Genomic DNA, 15,713 nt, shown 5'->3' on the forward strand with positions numbered 1-15,713 from the left:
GGCTGTGGACCACTGCTGATCGCTGCCTCAGGCCTACACTGCAGTCCAGTAGGTCACAGAGTCTTGATTTAGCGATGGTGGAGTTCATATCAGTGTACCGGCATCATCACAGACTGCACCCCCTCCCGGCCCCGGTGCTACTAAGTCTGTTCCCCGACAGACTTGGACACTCTCTGATCGTACATTGGTGCAGTTTGAGTCTATGGACTAGGGGGCGGTTTTTCATCCTCATGTGGCTGTCACCGAATTGGTGTTAGAAACGAGGCTGTCGCTTTCCACTCCTCCATTTGCTGCTTACGGATAACATCAGACCTTTGCATCATACCCTGGAGGACACCTTTCACTGTCCCCCGCAACCCTCCGTCCCATTCACCTCGGACATCGATGATGACCCGCCCAGTCCACGTGGCCCTACCTCAGTGCACCGCAAGTCACCGTCCTGTGATGGTGTGCCTGTGCCGATCGCTGTGCATCCGGGGCCACTAACTCTGTGCAGCTCATGTCAGGGACCCTGCCTGAATAAATATTGGATGACCGCTGTGACAGTGGTTTTGGGGTCATCGACGCCATGTGCATGTGGCCCTGCGCTGTCCGCTGCTTCCGGCCTCAACTGCGGACCACCAGGACTCACACATCAAATTGAGTCCTGACTGGCCCGGACGTCGCATCACCGCAGGAGGCACACGCCACCATCGCAAGGGCCAACTCCATCCACCATCTGCCAGAGTTGAAGCAGTGGTACTGGCAGACTAACGGAGTTGCTCAGGCCTGTCGTGGATGCCATCATCTGCCTGATCCCCTGCTCAGCACTCCAGGTGCCACTGACTCAGTGCACCGCGAATCATCTTCCATTACTGTTTTGGTCATGTGCTGTGGAGAGCTCACGCAGCAATGTCACCTCAGGCAATGCGGGAGACGGGGGACGACGATGAGGAAGACGATGCATGTGTGACACCCTCCCTGCAGCTGCCTCAGGAATAACCCAAAGGGACACAATCCTAGACATTTTCCTCACATGAGCGCGCTCATCTCTAGTGCCCCAGCCTCAGTGCACTACAACTCACGGACACTTCTGTTTGTACGTTGGGTGACCTCTGTACTTGCTCCGGCTCCCTCCATGTTGCTCAGCAGTTGACTCTGTTATGCTGGTGTTTTGTTTCCATTGCACTGGTGTCCACTGTTGTAGTTGTTACCAGCACCAAGCACTCCATGAAGGCTGGTTTATACTCACCCCATACACATACAGCACAGGCATCACTGTACATGTGGCCCTGCCTATAAAGGGGCCGGGCGCACGGGCCCGTAGCCAGTTCAACATGATATATGCGTGTGTCCCTGTGGTCTTGTTGTATGCATGAGGGCCCTGGACCCTACGACATTACATTGTGCTGTGTACAGCGGATACAGACATGTCACCGCAGGCAGCGGCTAGGACCTTGTACATGTAGCTTTGTCGTCAGCCACTCAATGCGTATGAGGAGTGGACTGGGCTGTCGTATGGAGGACCAGTGTGGTAGTGTGAATAATGATTTTGTGGCTCAGGGCGTGGTTCATTACAGGACATGTGCACATGTTTGTGTATCTGTCGCCGTGTGTGTCTCCTTTGTGGAGTGTATGTGCTCCCTGATGGGACTTGAACACCCATGTTATGTGCTGTAGTTCGGCTTCCATGAGCTCTGAGCCCAACCGCACCTGTTCGGCCACCTCCCTTGGGCATTCTGACACCTGGCATTGGAATGCGATGTGTGCCTCGGTGAAGTGTTGAGAGCCAGCCCTGGTGGCGGGTGCTTTCTGCTGTGTGGTCTGTGCAGGGCTGGGGTCTTCTCTATGTAGCTTGGCTGCCCTGCTCCTGGGGGTGGGTTGCCTGAGAAGTCCATGAGCTGTCGTAGGGCGTCGGTGTCGGAGGTGTGGTGGTCGTTTCCGGCATCACTGATGGGTTGTCTGGTCTGACCTGCTGGAGGTGTTTTTTTGTCCCTCTGCAATGTGAAGGGGAGATGCATGTTGACATTGTGTTGACATTTATGTTTGTGCATTGTTCTTGTTGACATGCAGACTGTGTGACAATGTACATTGGGACTGTTTGGGCGGTGCTGGCAATTTGAGGGGAGAGTGGACATTGGGACTACATGACGGATGTGAGGTTGTACCCGTGCATATGCATCTCACAGTTCCCTGCTCTGTCCAATGTGATTGGCCTGTTTCTGCACATGAGCAGACCCAGTTGTGTCCTCTGTTCTGCAGTGTGGGTGTTGCACTTGGTGCCACATTGTCATGGGATGTGCTGTGATTGCTATGTGTGTGTGCTGCAGTGTGCCACGGGGCTGAGGGACATGATCCTGGGTCATTGTGGTTGTGCATTCTGCTATACTTGATTGTGCATGTGTTCCATTGTGCTCATCTCCCCCGTCTCCCAAGTCCCTGGTGGTTACTCACTCTGTTGTTGTTGTGTCAGGTCCTCTCGAGCTGTGTCCATATTCCCACCTCCTTGCACCGTCTCCACACTGATGACTGGCCTCCCTTTCCTCCTGCTTCTCCTGTGGCGCAGGACTCCCACCTCCTGTCGCCATTGCTACCTTCCCGTGGGCAGCGTCTTTGTGCCTGGTTTAGGTTTTTAGGTCATGCCAGAGCCTCTTGGCTTCATCCATTGGCCTCCTCGACACTCCGGCTGCATTCCAGGTAGTCTGATTGTGGGACAGTTGCTGGGAGTGTTCTTTCACCTCGTGACGCTTGTCTTATTTTCCTGCCGACTGCACCCCGGCTTCCTCTCCCTCTTCTCCCTGGCCTTCCCCGACCCCGTTGTACCTTGATGGTCTGTGGGGCTTGTGGGGTTCGCGTTGGCCTCTGCGCTGGGTCAGGGTGCATCAATGGTGCTGCGCACTTTGGATTGTTTCTGGTGTGTTTTTCTTGTTCTGCTTTTATAGTGCATTTTCCCGCCAGACACGTGGGATTTGCAAGCCTGTGGCTGGTTTTCGCAGCTTTTTGTATCGTGCTTGGCCTCATCGCAGCTTTTTAGGCGTTCGTGTTTCGCATTTTTGCGGCGTGGCGTTGGTTTTAATGCGGCCATTTGGCACGTTATCTGGTGACTATCGCATGGTACCACCGTGTTGTGAATGCCTGGTTAACACGGCGTAAAATTCTCGCGATCTACTGCGATGTTGTAGGTTGTGTTAAGTAACATTTGTGATGGTTATCACACGTTCTTGAGAATATGCCCCGTGTTACGTAGAAGCGTGTAATGCTATATATTTAATTATATTATACAATTGTTACAGAAGAGCCCACAATCAGCAACTATAAGATATTTGATTTCTCCATATTGAGGAGTGCCGAAGGAACACATAGTTGGGGTCCTCTTTGAACTACATATATTCTTGTGATAACGTGTTTAGCTCGGTTTCATTTCTCAGGGATACAAAAAGCTTGAGGTAATTAAATATAGAAAAAAGAAAGTGTGAAAACAGAGATAGTTCATCAGTATTAGGGGATAGCAATTAGGAGGTATGGATATTCAATTTTAAAGTACTTAAAAGTAAAGAACAATTCGATGCGGCTCAGGGGTCGCCCCAGTTAGTTAATAAAATATATATTTACCCAGAGAAAGGAAAAAGGAAACATACAAATGCATAAAAAGTACATAATAATTGATTTAGAAAATGTTTGTAGTTGGAGCAATGCTGCCATCTAGCAGCTAAAAGAAGGAAAACAGAGATCTACACTGCAATTCTTGCTGAAGCTAATACACAAAGAATTATAGATGGATAACAGTGAATTACGAAGATGCTTTTGATTAAAGGGTTCTGAGTGACATCAAATAGAGAACGAGATCGAAGTTCGATTTGTCTGTGATGTTACTCAGAATCCCAAGGTGAAAAATATTCCCATAATTCACTTTTTACCCATCTATAATTTTATGTTATGTATGGCTCCGAAAATCATCTGCCCCTGCTTTGAACTGCCGCGCAGGGGCAGAGGAGCAGCCAGGAGCAATAAATAACATGGCTTCTCCTCTCTGACCAAAATGAGAAAAATAAATACCTTACTTGCCAACCTTAACCAGCCCCCACCACCTTCCCTGCTTTCCTTTCCCCTCCTGCCGCTGTGCTCTCTGCTTTCTGCCAAAGCAGGCACCTCAGAGAGCTCTGTCAGCCTGGCCTAAAAGATCTTTATAACACAGCAACAGTAGATAACTAGTTTTGTCATCAATTGTTGCTACGACATAGCAGTGAGTTATCAGATTCCGAAATTGGTGTAAATGATAAAGGCTCTTTACAAGAGGCATACATAGCACAAACAATTCAATACAGACCCGAAATTATTTTATCCAAAATTAACCTCCTGATATTAACCCAGAAGTAGTTAGGGGTCCCAAAGTAAACACATGGAATTGCTCGTAAATCTGGGGGAAATACAAACAAAATATATATAGCGGGGGATTTTAAATTGTTATGTGCTTAGGGCTCACGGTTTTATAGTAATTATTTTTTTAACATTTCCATCTGTATTTATCCACATTTCTCTTTTGACCATCTTATTTGTATTTTTCCACATTTATTTTGTGTTTTTAGAATAAATAGAGTCGATCAATCAATCAATATATTCTTTATTCGATTTAAAAAATAAAATCATAAAAGACAAACACAGTATAAAAAAGAGCACAAAATCAGCATCAATAAATGCAGTTGTAAAATGGTATATTTCCACATTTATTTAACTCTTAGACATGCACTCATATGTGGACGTCTGTCGCGTTTAAACCAATTAAGCAGCCACATATAACAAAACACTACACACCTAGGTGGGTATTAGCTTTATACTACAAATATATGTTAACTAATGCCCGTATTTGAGGATCCTATTTTGTAACTCCCTCTTTGTGTATCTGCTCAGTTTTGCCTGGAATTCATAAATGACAGTATGGAGAGTCTTGCCAAAAACAACATTTTCAGTATTTTTCCACTTTTAAAAATAAATACAGACAGAAAACACATTGCTTTCTGTCTGTATTTATCTGCAAAAATCTGTAAAAAGAGAAAGCTGGGAGCCTTAGTTATGTTATATGTTTTTAGTAAATTTCACCATCACCCGTGAGGGTAACCTGGCATTGAGCAGGTGTGTGTGCCTAGCTCTGCCTGTGGTACGTTGGTTAATTGAAAAGCCAGGCCTTCAGTGCTTCTTGTGGAATTCAAGAAGAGAGAAGGAGGCTTGAATGTGGAGGGAGAGGCTGTTCCATGCTTTAGAAGCGATGTAAGACAACATCTATCCTCCTGATCTGGTTCTGGGTATACCTGAAATGTGTGCACGTAGGAGTCCTGCAGAGCGGAGGTGTCTGGGTAGTTGGTGAAATGAGATGTGACTGTTCAGATAGGGTGGGGTCTTTAGGTGGGTAGTGCCTTGAATGTGGTGTGAAGAGTTTCATTTGAGCTTGTTTGTGTATCCGGAGCTAGTGGAGTTCCCTGAGGTGTGGTGCAATGTGAATTCTGCGTGAGAGGTTGAGGATGAGTCTTGGTGCTGAATACTGAATGGTTGGTATTCTTCTAGTGTGTTACTTGGCAATTTCAGCATAGAAGTTGTTCCCATAGTCCAACTTTCCGGTGACGAGGGAATGAGTGACAGTTTTTACAGTGTTGCTTGGGAGCCATTTGAGGAGCTCCCTCAGCATCTTCAGGGTGCTGAAGCAGGATGCAGTGACAGTGTTGATTGTGCGGTCATGTGTAACATCCTTGAAAGTCTTTCTTCTCCTTTCTTTGACCGTCCCTTCCCTCTATATTCTAGAATGTATGTGCTGTTTGTATTCTACCCGACTTTGTCATCGAGCGAAAACTGCTCTTCTGCGGGTCCGTTTTTAAGGAGTTATTTTCTCAATAAAAGGATTCCAGCAAATGCGTGTCAGAGGTTGTTTGTCTACCGCCACATAATTTGGTACCAGGAGTGGGGTAGAAACAACACCTCTCATCCTTCAACTTCACCCGGATTCTTCGTTGCTGCATTGAGATCCTCATCGGGAAAAAGAAATAACTTCACAAGGTTCCTCGTTTCGTTAAAGGACCCGCAGGACAAGTTGGATTGAAAATTTTATTTTTGCGCTGGTATTACTCTTCTGACATTGTTGCGAGGCATAACGGTTACTGTAGCGCAAGACTAGGCTTCGCGAGCTAATCCTCACGCGCTGTATGCTAATGCGCTCCTTAGCAACCAACGCGAGCTGCCTTGTTCTTTACGCGTTTTGTTTACACGCCTCCTAGCAACAAGCCGCCTACTGTTTCCCGGCAAAGAGAACATTGCTTTATTCACGCGCATTGGAACTCGTCCATTGTTGTGCGCGCTGATCATCAAAACGTTCCAATTAGCTGCATTATAGACAACAGAAGTGTTCCATTAGTTGTTTGTTTCGAGTCTTGAAAGGAGAACATTCCTTTAAGTGATTGTTCCAGCATTTCAGCCAGCAATCCTTTATAATCAAGGGCTCTCACCATAAGAAATGTACCATTATAGCCCTTTTGTTTGGAATTACAAGTGTTGAACATTCTTTTAGGTGTTTATTTCCTCGTTTTCATGGGAATTCTTTGCTAATAGCTAAAGAAGAAGATTTGCAAATTAATAAATAAGTAATATTCCATTTCAATTTATTTTCTCAATAAAAGGATTCCAGCAAATGCGTGTCAGAGGTTGTTTGTCTACCGCCACATCATGTCAACTTGGTGTCGATGATTATTCCAATGTTCCTGGTGTAGGTTCTGGGTGTGGGTCCCACTTAGGCTGGTCACCAGTTGAAATTCCATGATAGTCTATTTTTTCTTATTTAACTATGCTGCACAGCTTCGGGAATGCTGTAAAGCATGGTTAAACAACATTGACGAAGCCAATGGGTCTCAAAGGCCAGACCTATTGGCTTTTCCAATGCTTGTTAAAATAGTCATCCTGCTTGGTTCCTCCAACCTTATTCAAAACCTGTACATATCTATGCCTAAAAACCCACAATCATGAAGCCTTGAGGTATATACGTTATCATTTGCAGTAAACAAACTACAATGGCAGAGAGATAGAAGTGAACAGGGCAATTACAAGGGGTCAGCAGCCGGGGCTGTGTCACCTGCCCCACTCTTTTCAGGCATCGTGCCTCCACAGCTAAGTTTAAATAGCACAAAGGCAGTCCTGGCCTGCTTGCGTGATACATTCCTGATAAGTCAGGTATGCCAGCCAACAAGAGAGAGACCCATACATGGCTCTGCCTCGAAATATGTCCAAGGACATTGTTGTCCTTTTGAATGAAGGTCTCTTGCACCACAGAGGGGCCCCACCCTGCAAGGGCCCAGCATGAAGGTGGAGACCCGGGCCCCACAAGTTTCTGCTAAGCCTGGAAGAGAATATGATATTTTGTGAGATTTTATGCCACATTCTGCGTGCTATCCTACCAAGTATCAGCTCAGGGAGGCCTGAAACTCAGCAAGAGATTGATATAAGTGCGCATACATTATAACTTTTTCTAATTTCTAATATATTTATGTCACTAAATGACACAGCGACAAAATAGCATTTCAGCTTGAGCCCATGTATTTGGTTTTCTTTTGTTGTGTTTTTGTATTTATGAAGCGCAACATTCATCCCACGGGACATCACTGCGCTAGGAAAGCGTTATCCTGATATGGAAAAGACGATTGTCCGGACAATTTAAAGGAGTGGGACCTCAGCCAAGATGACAGTGGGTATCTTTGGCTATGTTCTAGGGAACAGCCATGTTTTCAGTTCCTTCCTAAAGGACAAATAGTCAGTTAGGTGAAGGTCTAAGGGTAGTTCGTTCCAGTGAACAGCCGCCAGATTAGAGAAGGATCCACCTCCTGCTCTAACCTTCTTGATCCGATTGATCTTGGCCAGGGCATGATGGCGAGATCTCAGATTTCGTGTGGGAATATAAAATTCAATTTTATCTCTCAAGATTCGGGGGCCACTTTATGTAGCGCTCTATGTGCATAACACAGGAGCTTGAACTTAGCCCTTTGGCGTACAGGCAACTGATGCAGTTCCCTCAGACTTTCAGATGTCGAGCTGTATTTGCTTTTATTGCAGATCAGTTTAGCAGCAGCATTCTGGACCACCTGTAGTTGGGAAAAAAGATAATCGGGCATGCCCACATAGATCGCATTCCCATAGTCAAGTCTGCTAGAAATTGGGCCTGAGTAATGTACTTTCTACAGTTTAAGGGGATCCATGAAAAAAATCTTTGTACACGTTTCAACATAGCGAAGCTTTTCCCGCAAAGCGCTCGAACTTGGTCTTGCATTGTTAGTGCATTATAGATGAGTATGCCCAAGTTTTTTGCAAATCCCTTGAGTTCTGGGGCAGCTCCTAGTGCCTGGTGCCACCAAGTATTGTCCCAGACTAAGTGTGCTCCACCGAAAAGTAGGATCTCAGACTTTTCAGTATTTAATTTCAAGCGGTGTTCCGTCATCCAGGTTGCTGTTTCTGTGAGACAGTTAATTATATTATTTTTGTATCCCATCACAATATAAACAGGGTATCACCTGTGAGCTGCACAGAACACATTTGAAATCAACACACTATAAATTGTTAGAATACATATGAAGAACCACAGACTTGTCACATGTACTATGGGTTTATTAAAAGTAATAGTGCAGTTCTATGTCTGCATAACCCATTCAGCCAGTATGCTCATGATTTTTAAGGCTACTCACGTGCAATCATCTACTGTATGCAAAAGCACTGCTTAATTTGAGCCCGTGGTTTCCGGTGCTCAGCACCAGCACTTAATTGTCAACACCACACTTAGGACAGTCTGCCACATGGTGGAAATGAGCAGAACATTGGTTGTTTGTGAATTCAATATACATAAAAAAATACTAATCCCTGCCTCCGCAGCCATTCCTTTAGCTTTGGGGACCTGGAGTAATCTGATCTGTTGCACTTGCAGGCGAGAGAGACGGTTAGTAGTTGTTTTGGCAGTAATGGCAGGGGCGATGGGTGGTGCAAGCTGCAGTGGCCTCCTGGTCTGGGCCCTGGCACTTATTTTGTAAATTAAGCCCTGCGCAAAAGTTATGTCAATGTGCCCTGTCCTGTACAGCTGGCCCCTTTATTTCCTCAGAAACTTTGAAAGAAGGCAGTGGTGATGGAACAATTTTCAGAGTGGGGGTGCTGCCATTAATGTTATATCACTGACATCATAGGGATTGTGAAAAATTCAAGCGTCATGCAAACGAGTGCAGCCAAATGTGCCACACGCATTCATCACGAGAGCGGTAAGTATGTGGTATGTAGCTGTTGGTGCATTTTGGTGCACTGGTGTGGTAGTCCACTGTCATTTACAGTCAGCACACTTGTTCAGTTGAAATGGGCACTAAAGTTGCAAAGACATGCAGTTTTATCGATAAAATTATATAGTGCACAAATGATAATGTGTGCAAATTGGGTTTCAGCGAACAATTATGCTTTGCACATCACCAAGTAAAGTGCCTTGATTGTGTTGACCTACTAAAATCTTTGTTTCCGTCAAAACTTCATAAATACCAAAAATGTGCTTCATTTGTACTTTACTAGTTGCTGATATATTTTAAAACCTATATAGTTAATATACAGGTACTTAATTTTGTTGTGTGTTACAAAAAATGCCATCCCTCGGCCTTTCTCTCATTCCCTGTACCCCAGCAAGATTGTCACCTAGGTCAGTTTTGCAAAATCCTAACTCTTTGCAGTCAGAGAAAGAAAAGTAAACACCAGTTTTCTTGTTAAAAGAATAGGCTGCAACATTTGCCAACAAAACATAGCCTTACATTTGAACTTTGTTTTTTATAGTGGATAAACAAAATGTAAAGGCGTTTTTATTGCTCATTCCCCTTCTGAACTCCTGCCTGGTTAAAGGCACCCCCACACCTCTACTTTCAGCACCTATGGACGAAGGTGTGTGGCACCCTGAATACACTCTCCTCACCACCTCACATAGAAGGAAGAAGTAACAAGGAGAAATAAAGATATTTCTCCATGTTACACCTGACCTGGGAAGGAGTATCTTTTTGGCGCATTACCAGGTTTACCAATTCTGGTAAATCTGGGAATGCATCAAAATCCTTGGGAGGTGCGTTGGAACACCCACGCAACGCCCATGGAACGCCTTCCCAGGGCAAAGTAAGGCAACACAGTGATTTGCGCTGCATTGCTTTACAATAGATGTATGGAGCCGCTCAGGGCCACGCAAGGCACACAAAGTGGCGTTGTGTGGCTTCATAAATCTCACTTAAGGTTTGTGTTGCGTATGTGCCATGTTACATGGTGCAAACGCTATGCAAACCGGGTCATCAGTATGCCCGGGTGTATTTCAACAAAGACACACACCTGTCTTTCTTAGCAGAGATTGTCACATGACAGCCCTAACTCACATGGAGAGACACAAGCAGCTGAAAGTGGAGCTGAACTGCAGCAGAGACATCCCTGCCAATGGGAATGAGGATTACTCTAAAAATAAACAAAAGAGCAGCAAAGACAGTACGGATATTTCAGAATATGTTGTTTTAAAAAGCCATTACATTTTTTAACACTGAATGGGCATTTTGCCCTGGCCAAGAAGGATGTTTCCTCTCTTCCAGAACTGATCTTCCCTAACTGCCAAGAGGAAATAAGTTATGAGTGCCATCTACAGCCAGTCATGGATTTTTGCGAACATTATGCTTATTTCTGGGACTTGCAATTTGGATTTTAATATTGATAACTTGGATTAAAAAATGGCAGCATCCAAGTGCTTTTGGTTCAAAAGTCAGCCTGGCAAAAAGTATCCAACATGATACATACCCACTTGGTCACTACAGCAACCATAAACGTTAAACAAAACTAACAGTACATACGACAACAGGGCAATAAATATTTAGAAATCAAATGCTGCTGATCATATATCAAAATGACATTGCAAGTCACTTCAGAGTTGCTGGACTATATAAGGGCATTTAACCTCAGGTCTCATGTCTCTATGTGGTTACTGAACACCTCAGTGACTTGCAATACCATTGTAATGTACAGTTAGGGCTAGCTACTCACTTATATAACTCATGGAAGCCTGTAATACCTATTTAAAAACCTGCCTCTAATTTCCTTATTAGAGAAACTTGTGACACACTGAGTCAACTGTAATAAAGAAATAAATTAGTTGCATACTCCTAATAACTTGCTACAGTTGAGTTCTGACTTCACAATGCCTGCTGCCAAAGTCAGCATCCCAGGGGGTGGTAGGCCACAGAGCATAATTATAGCTGCAATTTCAAAAAACGAAAATGGAATGTAGCTTTTTGTTCTTTTGCTTCCTTTTTATAGCTTGCCAGTGACAAGGAAATATTTAGCAACATATTTATGTGTTCACATTTTAGGTAATTAGTGGAAATATAGCTTCTCTCTGCATGTTTCTACAAATTCTGAGCTACAGCGTTTTGTTTTCAAATTTGCCTTGTATTAAACAAATTCTAATATCTTTCTGTAACAAATATCTTTATTTATTTTTGAATTTTTAGCTATACCATACAATATGAATGACTGTTAAGATGGATGGCACAGGAACCAACATGAGCTTTGAGAAGTACTTTATTGGTGTAAAGAAGGGCCCATATAAAATGTATACAGTCAGATAAATTTACATGAGCTGAAACAGATTTAGGACTAAGTACCATACACTGCAATGACAAATCAGATAACAGTCAGTTGTTTCATTTTGCACTAGAGATTTTAATTGTATTCTTCATGATTACAAACATCCCATCTCTTTCATATGAAAAAGCAACGCGTCAATGGTGTAAGAATTTTGTGGGAACGGTGATAGTGTGACCTTGTACTATAAGGAAAAAAGTTCCCTCTTCGGCTTCATTTCTCTATATGGTCACAGAATTCCTCAGTTCCTTGAAATAGCCATATAATGTATGCCAGGGGATACTTCAACCCATTTATTCTAAAGATGGCACAAGAAGTCACCCCAAAAAACAATTTCCATAATTCACAGGATGCATAATTCTCATAAATGAAGGCTTTCAACCAATAACCCAAACCAGTGTGGAGACAAGAAAAACAATTGTTTCTCATATTAAATCATTTGCCACCAGAAAGGCAGTGGTGTAGCTTGGTCAGGAAGACTGGGGGGTGTGACCTTCAGATTTTCCAACAGTCCAGCTGGCATATAATGTTAAAATACATTATACGGCAAGCGAGCTGCATGAGAAAGGCCTAGGGAGCAGTGGAAAGGGAGAGGAATGCGGATTGGTAGGAATACTAAGAGAGAAAGAACAATATTTTGTAAAATAACCAACATTTTGAGGACATTCAAAACAGAGAGGGGAAGAGCATGTGTGCGTTTTCGTCTGTGTGTGTATGTAAAGATTCCTGACAAAATCCGACAGACACCTCATCATACCCGACTGCAAGGGCCTGCGCCCAACTATTTATCAGAAAATGCATCTATTGGGGGGGGGGGGGGTGTAACACCCCAAACAACCCTCTGAAGCTCCGCCCCTGCAGAACGGGGTAGGCTGATTTTGTGCAATGGCTTCCCCAAAAGACACAAACAGTGGATCTGTTGTTTGTTGGTGTATTCTACATAATCGCCCTTTTGTGAAACATCCTGTTAGTCTCCAAGCATGACAGTGCCTTTCATTAATCCAAAAAAAAACGTGCAATCACTCAATACCTTTTCCTGCAACACAATTCACGCTATGAAAGGCAAACAACCTAAACATTCCATGGTGCAATTGGGTGTTCTTTGTTGGCTGAACAGTGCACAGAGGAGCTGCAAAAGCCTTCACTCCTAAAGACAAAATATGCTTCTAAAATCATAAAACATTTACAGGAAAACACCACCGATTCAGTAGTTTAAATGAACCTGTTTTGGTATTCATTTTACTACAGACAACCTGCTGCACTTGTAATGGTTGAATGGTTGGCTTGACTATGATCTACTTAATTGTTATAGAATATAGTCTCAGGCAAGCTCTAATTTAATCATACAGTACAGGTACGCTAATTCGTGAAAAGTTGACCACTGTGTGCATTTGACCTCTGAGTGGTTCCTCTGGTCTGGGGTAGTAAGTGCTATATAAATGCAAACCTTTTTCCCTCTTCTAGCACTCCACTATCCTACTCAATCAAAATAGCTAACTAACATATTCACCGCTCAAATTATTTTCATATTTCACTGTACTAATTCACCGCTAATCCTTTATGTGTTCCGGAGTAGAGTGCTACTCTCAGAAAAAGCGCTTTGACGTCTCGTCAGGGGTAGTACGTGCTATATAAATGCAAACCTTTTTCTCTCTTCTATCCCTCCACTATCCTTCTCAATCCAAACAACTAACATATCCACCACTCAAATTGCTTTCATATTTCACTATACTATTCACCACTAATCCTTTGTGGGTTCTGGAGTAGCGTGCTACTCGCAGAAAAAGCGATTCGACGCCTCGTCAGGGGTAGGAAGCACCATATAAATGCAATCGCAATACAATACAACTAAAACTCGTGAATCTACTGTTAATCATGAAATTCAGAAATGGACGCTTTGTAACTCACCAACGAAGCCCAAAAGGAACAGGCACGGCAACATTTTTGAGAGGCTAGTACTGAGGGTATGTCAGAGGAGCTTTTATACAGAGGTACTTGATAAGGGTTTCCAACTATAACGGACTAATAATAAAACTAATCAGCTGATATCAAGGTTAGCCACCCCACTGTTATCAGGATTTAAAAAAAATACTGTATGATAAAGCTGCTGTCATGGCAACTCTCAATTGTTTCACACCTGCTTATTTCTCATGGGAAGTATGGAACAGACCCTTTATCAAGGTTCTGAAAGCAAACAAAACACATAAGACAACACTGTAAAGCCAAATAAATGTGCACTTTCATTGCTTATTATTGGTTATGAGATACAGCTACTGTCTATCAAGGCACACACACATTTTATGTTGAATTGCAGTCAGTTGGGGGCAAAAGGGAATTGAATATTGTTTTGGGTAGTGTACTGTAATTGATTTGAAAGCCCATATAATGAATTGACACTGCAACAGTAAATTATATTTGTCGCCTCTTGTGGTATTTTTCTCACTGCAGCGACAATGAATATGAGTCCGATCGGCTCCAGCTGGATTTGGGTGGGCAGGTGGAGGGAAAATACCCGGTGATTATGATTTGATCTTCAAAAATGTAATCAGGAGAGAACCCTGGTACTGAGAATTACTGATTCTTGTGAAATTTGCAAATCCTGAAACCAGTTCATTTGATAAGTAGTTTTACGGACATTATTAGGCTTAGGACCAAAATAAACCATCTGTTGCATAGTGGCGGTCTAGGCTGGCTCCCTTGCTGAGCAGGTAAATAGTGAGAATTAGAACACTGGACTTTTGAACGCTCCATTGAAAACTATGGAGTGCTCAAGGGTTTTAATGGTGGTAGAAGCCTGGAGAATCAACATTCCAATGATTAACAAGGGCCTCACGAAGCCCGAGGTGATTTGAACCCCCTCAGGCTCCATGAGGCCTTTGTTTTACAAACTAGAACATTCTGCCCTCAAGGGGCGGAATGTTCTAACTGCCTTAGAGCTCTTCATTGCAGGCTCTACGAGACAGTAAAGGCCCCCACCCTTGTTAAAGGAACTTGCATTCTGCTCAGGCCTTTAACGCAGGAGCTGGCTTTTAATGGTCAGTAGAGCCCGCTAGGGCGGGCTCCATGGCTACATTAAAGCACTGGAATGTTGAGAGCTTCATTGAAAATAATGAAGTAGCTCAGGGCTAATAATGACTGCTGTAGACCCTCTGTTCCAACATTCCAATGATTATCTTTCTGTTTCTCCCTTTTTAATTTAGAAAATTCTACACTCAGAAAGTGTAATGCTCTAATAGCATTATAGATCTTCTGCCTTATGCCTGCAACTTGGGCTCAGGGTGTTTAACAACCAGTATAGCCCTCGGTTATATTAGAGTACCATTTTTTCAACAAGCGATGACCTTCAGTGAAGGAAAAGCACACAGGGCAGGCCTCCCCCTACTGTTCATACAGACCTAGAGTCTATTCTGAAGCATAAGAGGAACAATGAGCTGCCTCCAACAGAGGTCCACCAGGGACTAGTCTTCTTAGGAGGTCACCATTACACCAACGGCTCAATGTACACAGAGTATAAGAACCTACCAACTGCTCTGCTGGTCCACTTCCTTGATGAGGATCTGGTGATGGTCTCTTTCTCACAACTGTGGTGATCTCTGGATACGAGCCCAGTAAAAGTTACATTCCTATTGAGGACACAGTCCCCACATATTCACCCCTGGATGGTTTTCCCAAGAGGGTAATGGCTACCACCCAGACAGCGGGTCAATTCCTGACCAACGAGCGAATCTCAGCCTCATGGTTCCAGAAACATTTGCACCTTCAACAACATTGCACAGGAGCCATACCCCATGCCAATTCACACTTGAGCTTCTTTCAACTCCATCAAGAGAAGCACTGGGACCAGCTGTGAAAGCTGTTCATAGAAAACCATTTTTGGATCAAGTCTCTGAGTAGGATGATGTTACTTCTTGCCTCACATGTAGCTTGCCGTCACCCTCAGGTCATCAGACTATGGGTGGGAAGCACATCGCAGGGACTAGCCATCAGTGACTTGTGGGGACAAATTAGATATGTTCCTGCATATTAATCTGTTGGACTTCAATATAACACTCGTGACATCCAAGTCCTTCAAAGCC

At 43.8% G+C, this 15,713-nt stretch overlaps 1 protein-coding gene across 1 annotated transcript in view; it reads right to left on the reverse strand.

Annotated features, from left to right (window-relative positions):
- LOC146789736 (elastase-1-like) overlaps nt 1-13,641 on the reverse strand; it is a 169,988-nt gene extending 156,347 nt beyond the window's left edge. The window contains exon 1 of the mRNA XM_085632062.1: nt 13,546-13,641. Coding sequence (XP_085488188.1) covers nt 13,546-13,579 — 34 coding nt within the window. The 5' untranslated portion in view covers nt 13,580-13,641. The remainder of the gene's footprint in view (nt 1-13,545) is intronic.
- Between the last annotated feature and the right edge of the window lie 2,072 nt (nt 13,642-15,713).

This window comes from Triturus cristatus, chromosome 10, assembly GCF_964204655.1.
Source record: "Triturus cristatus chromosome 10, aTriCri1.1, whole genome shotgun sequence".
Classification (NCBI taxonomy): Eukaryota; Metazoa; Chordata; class Amphibia; order Caudata; family Salamandridae; genus Triturus; species Triturus cristatus.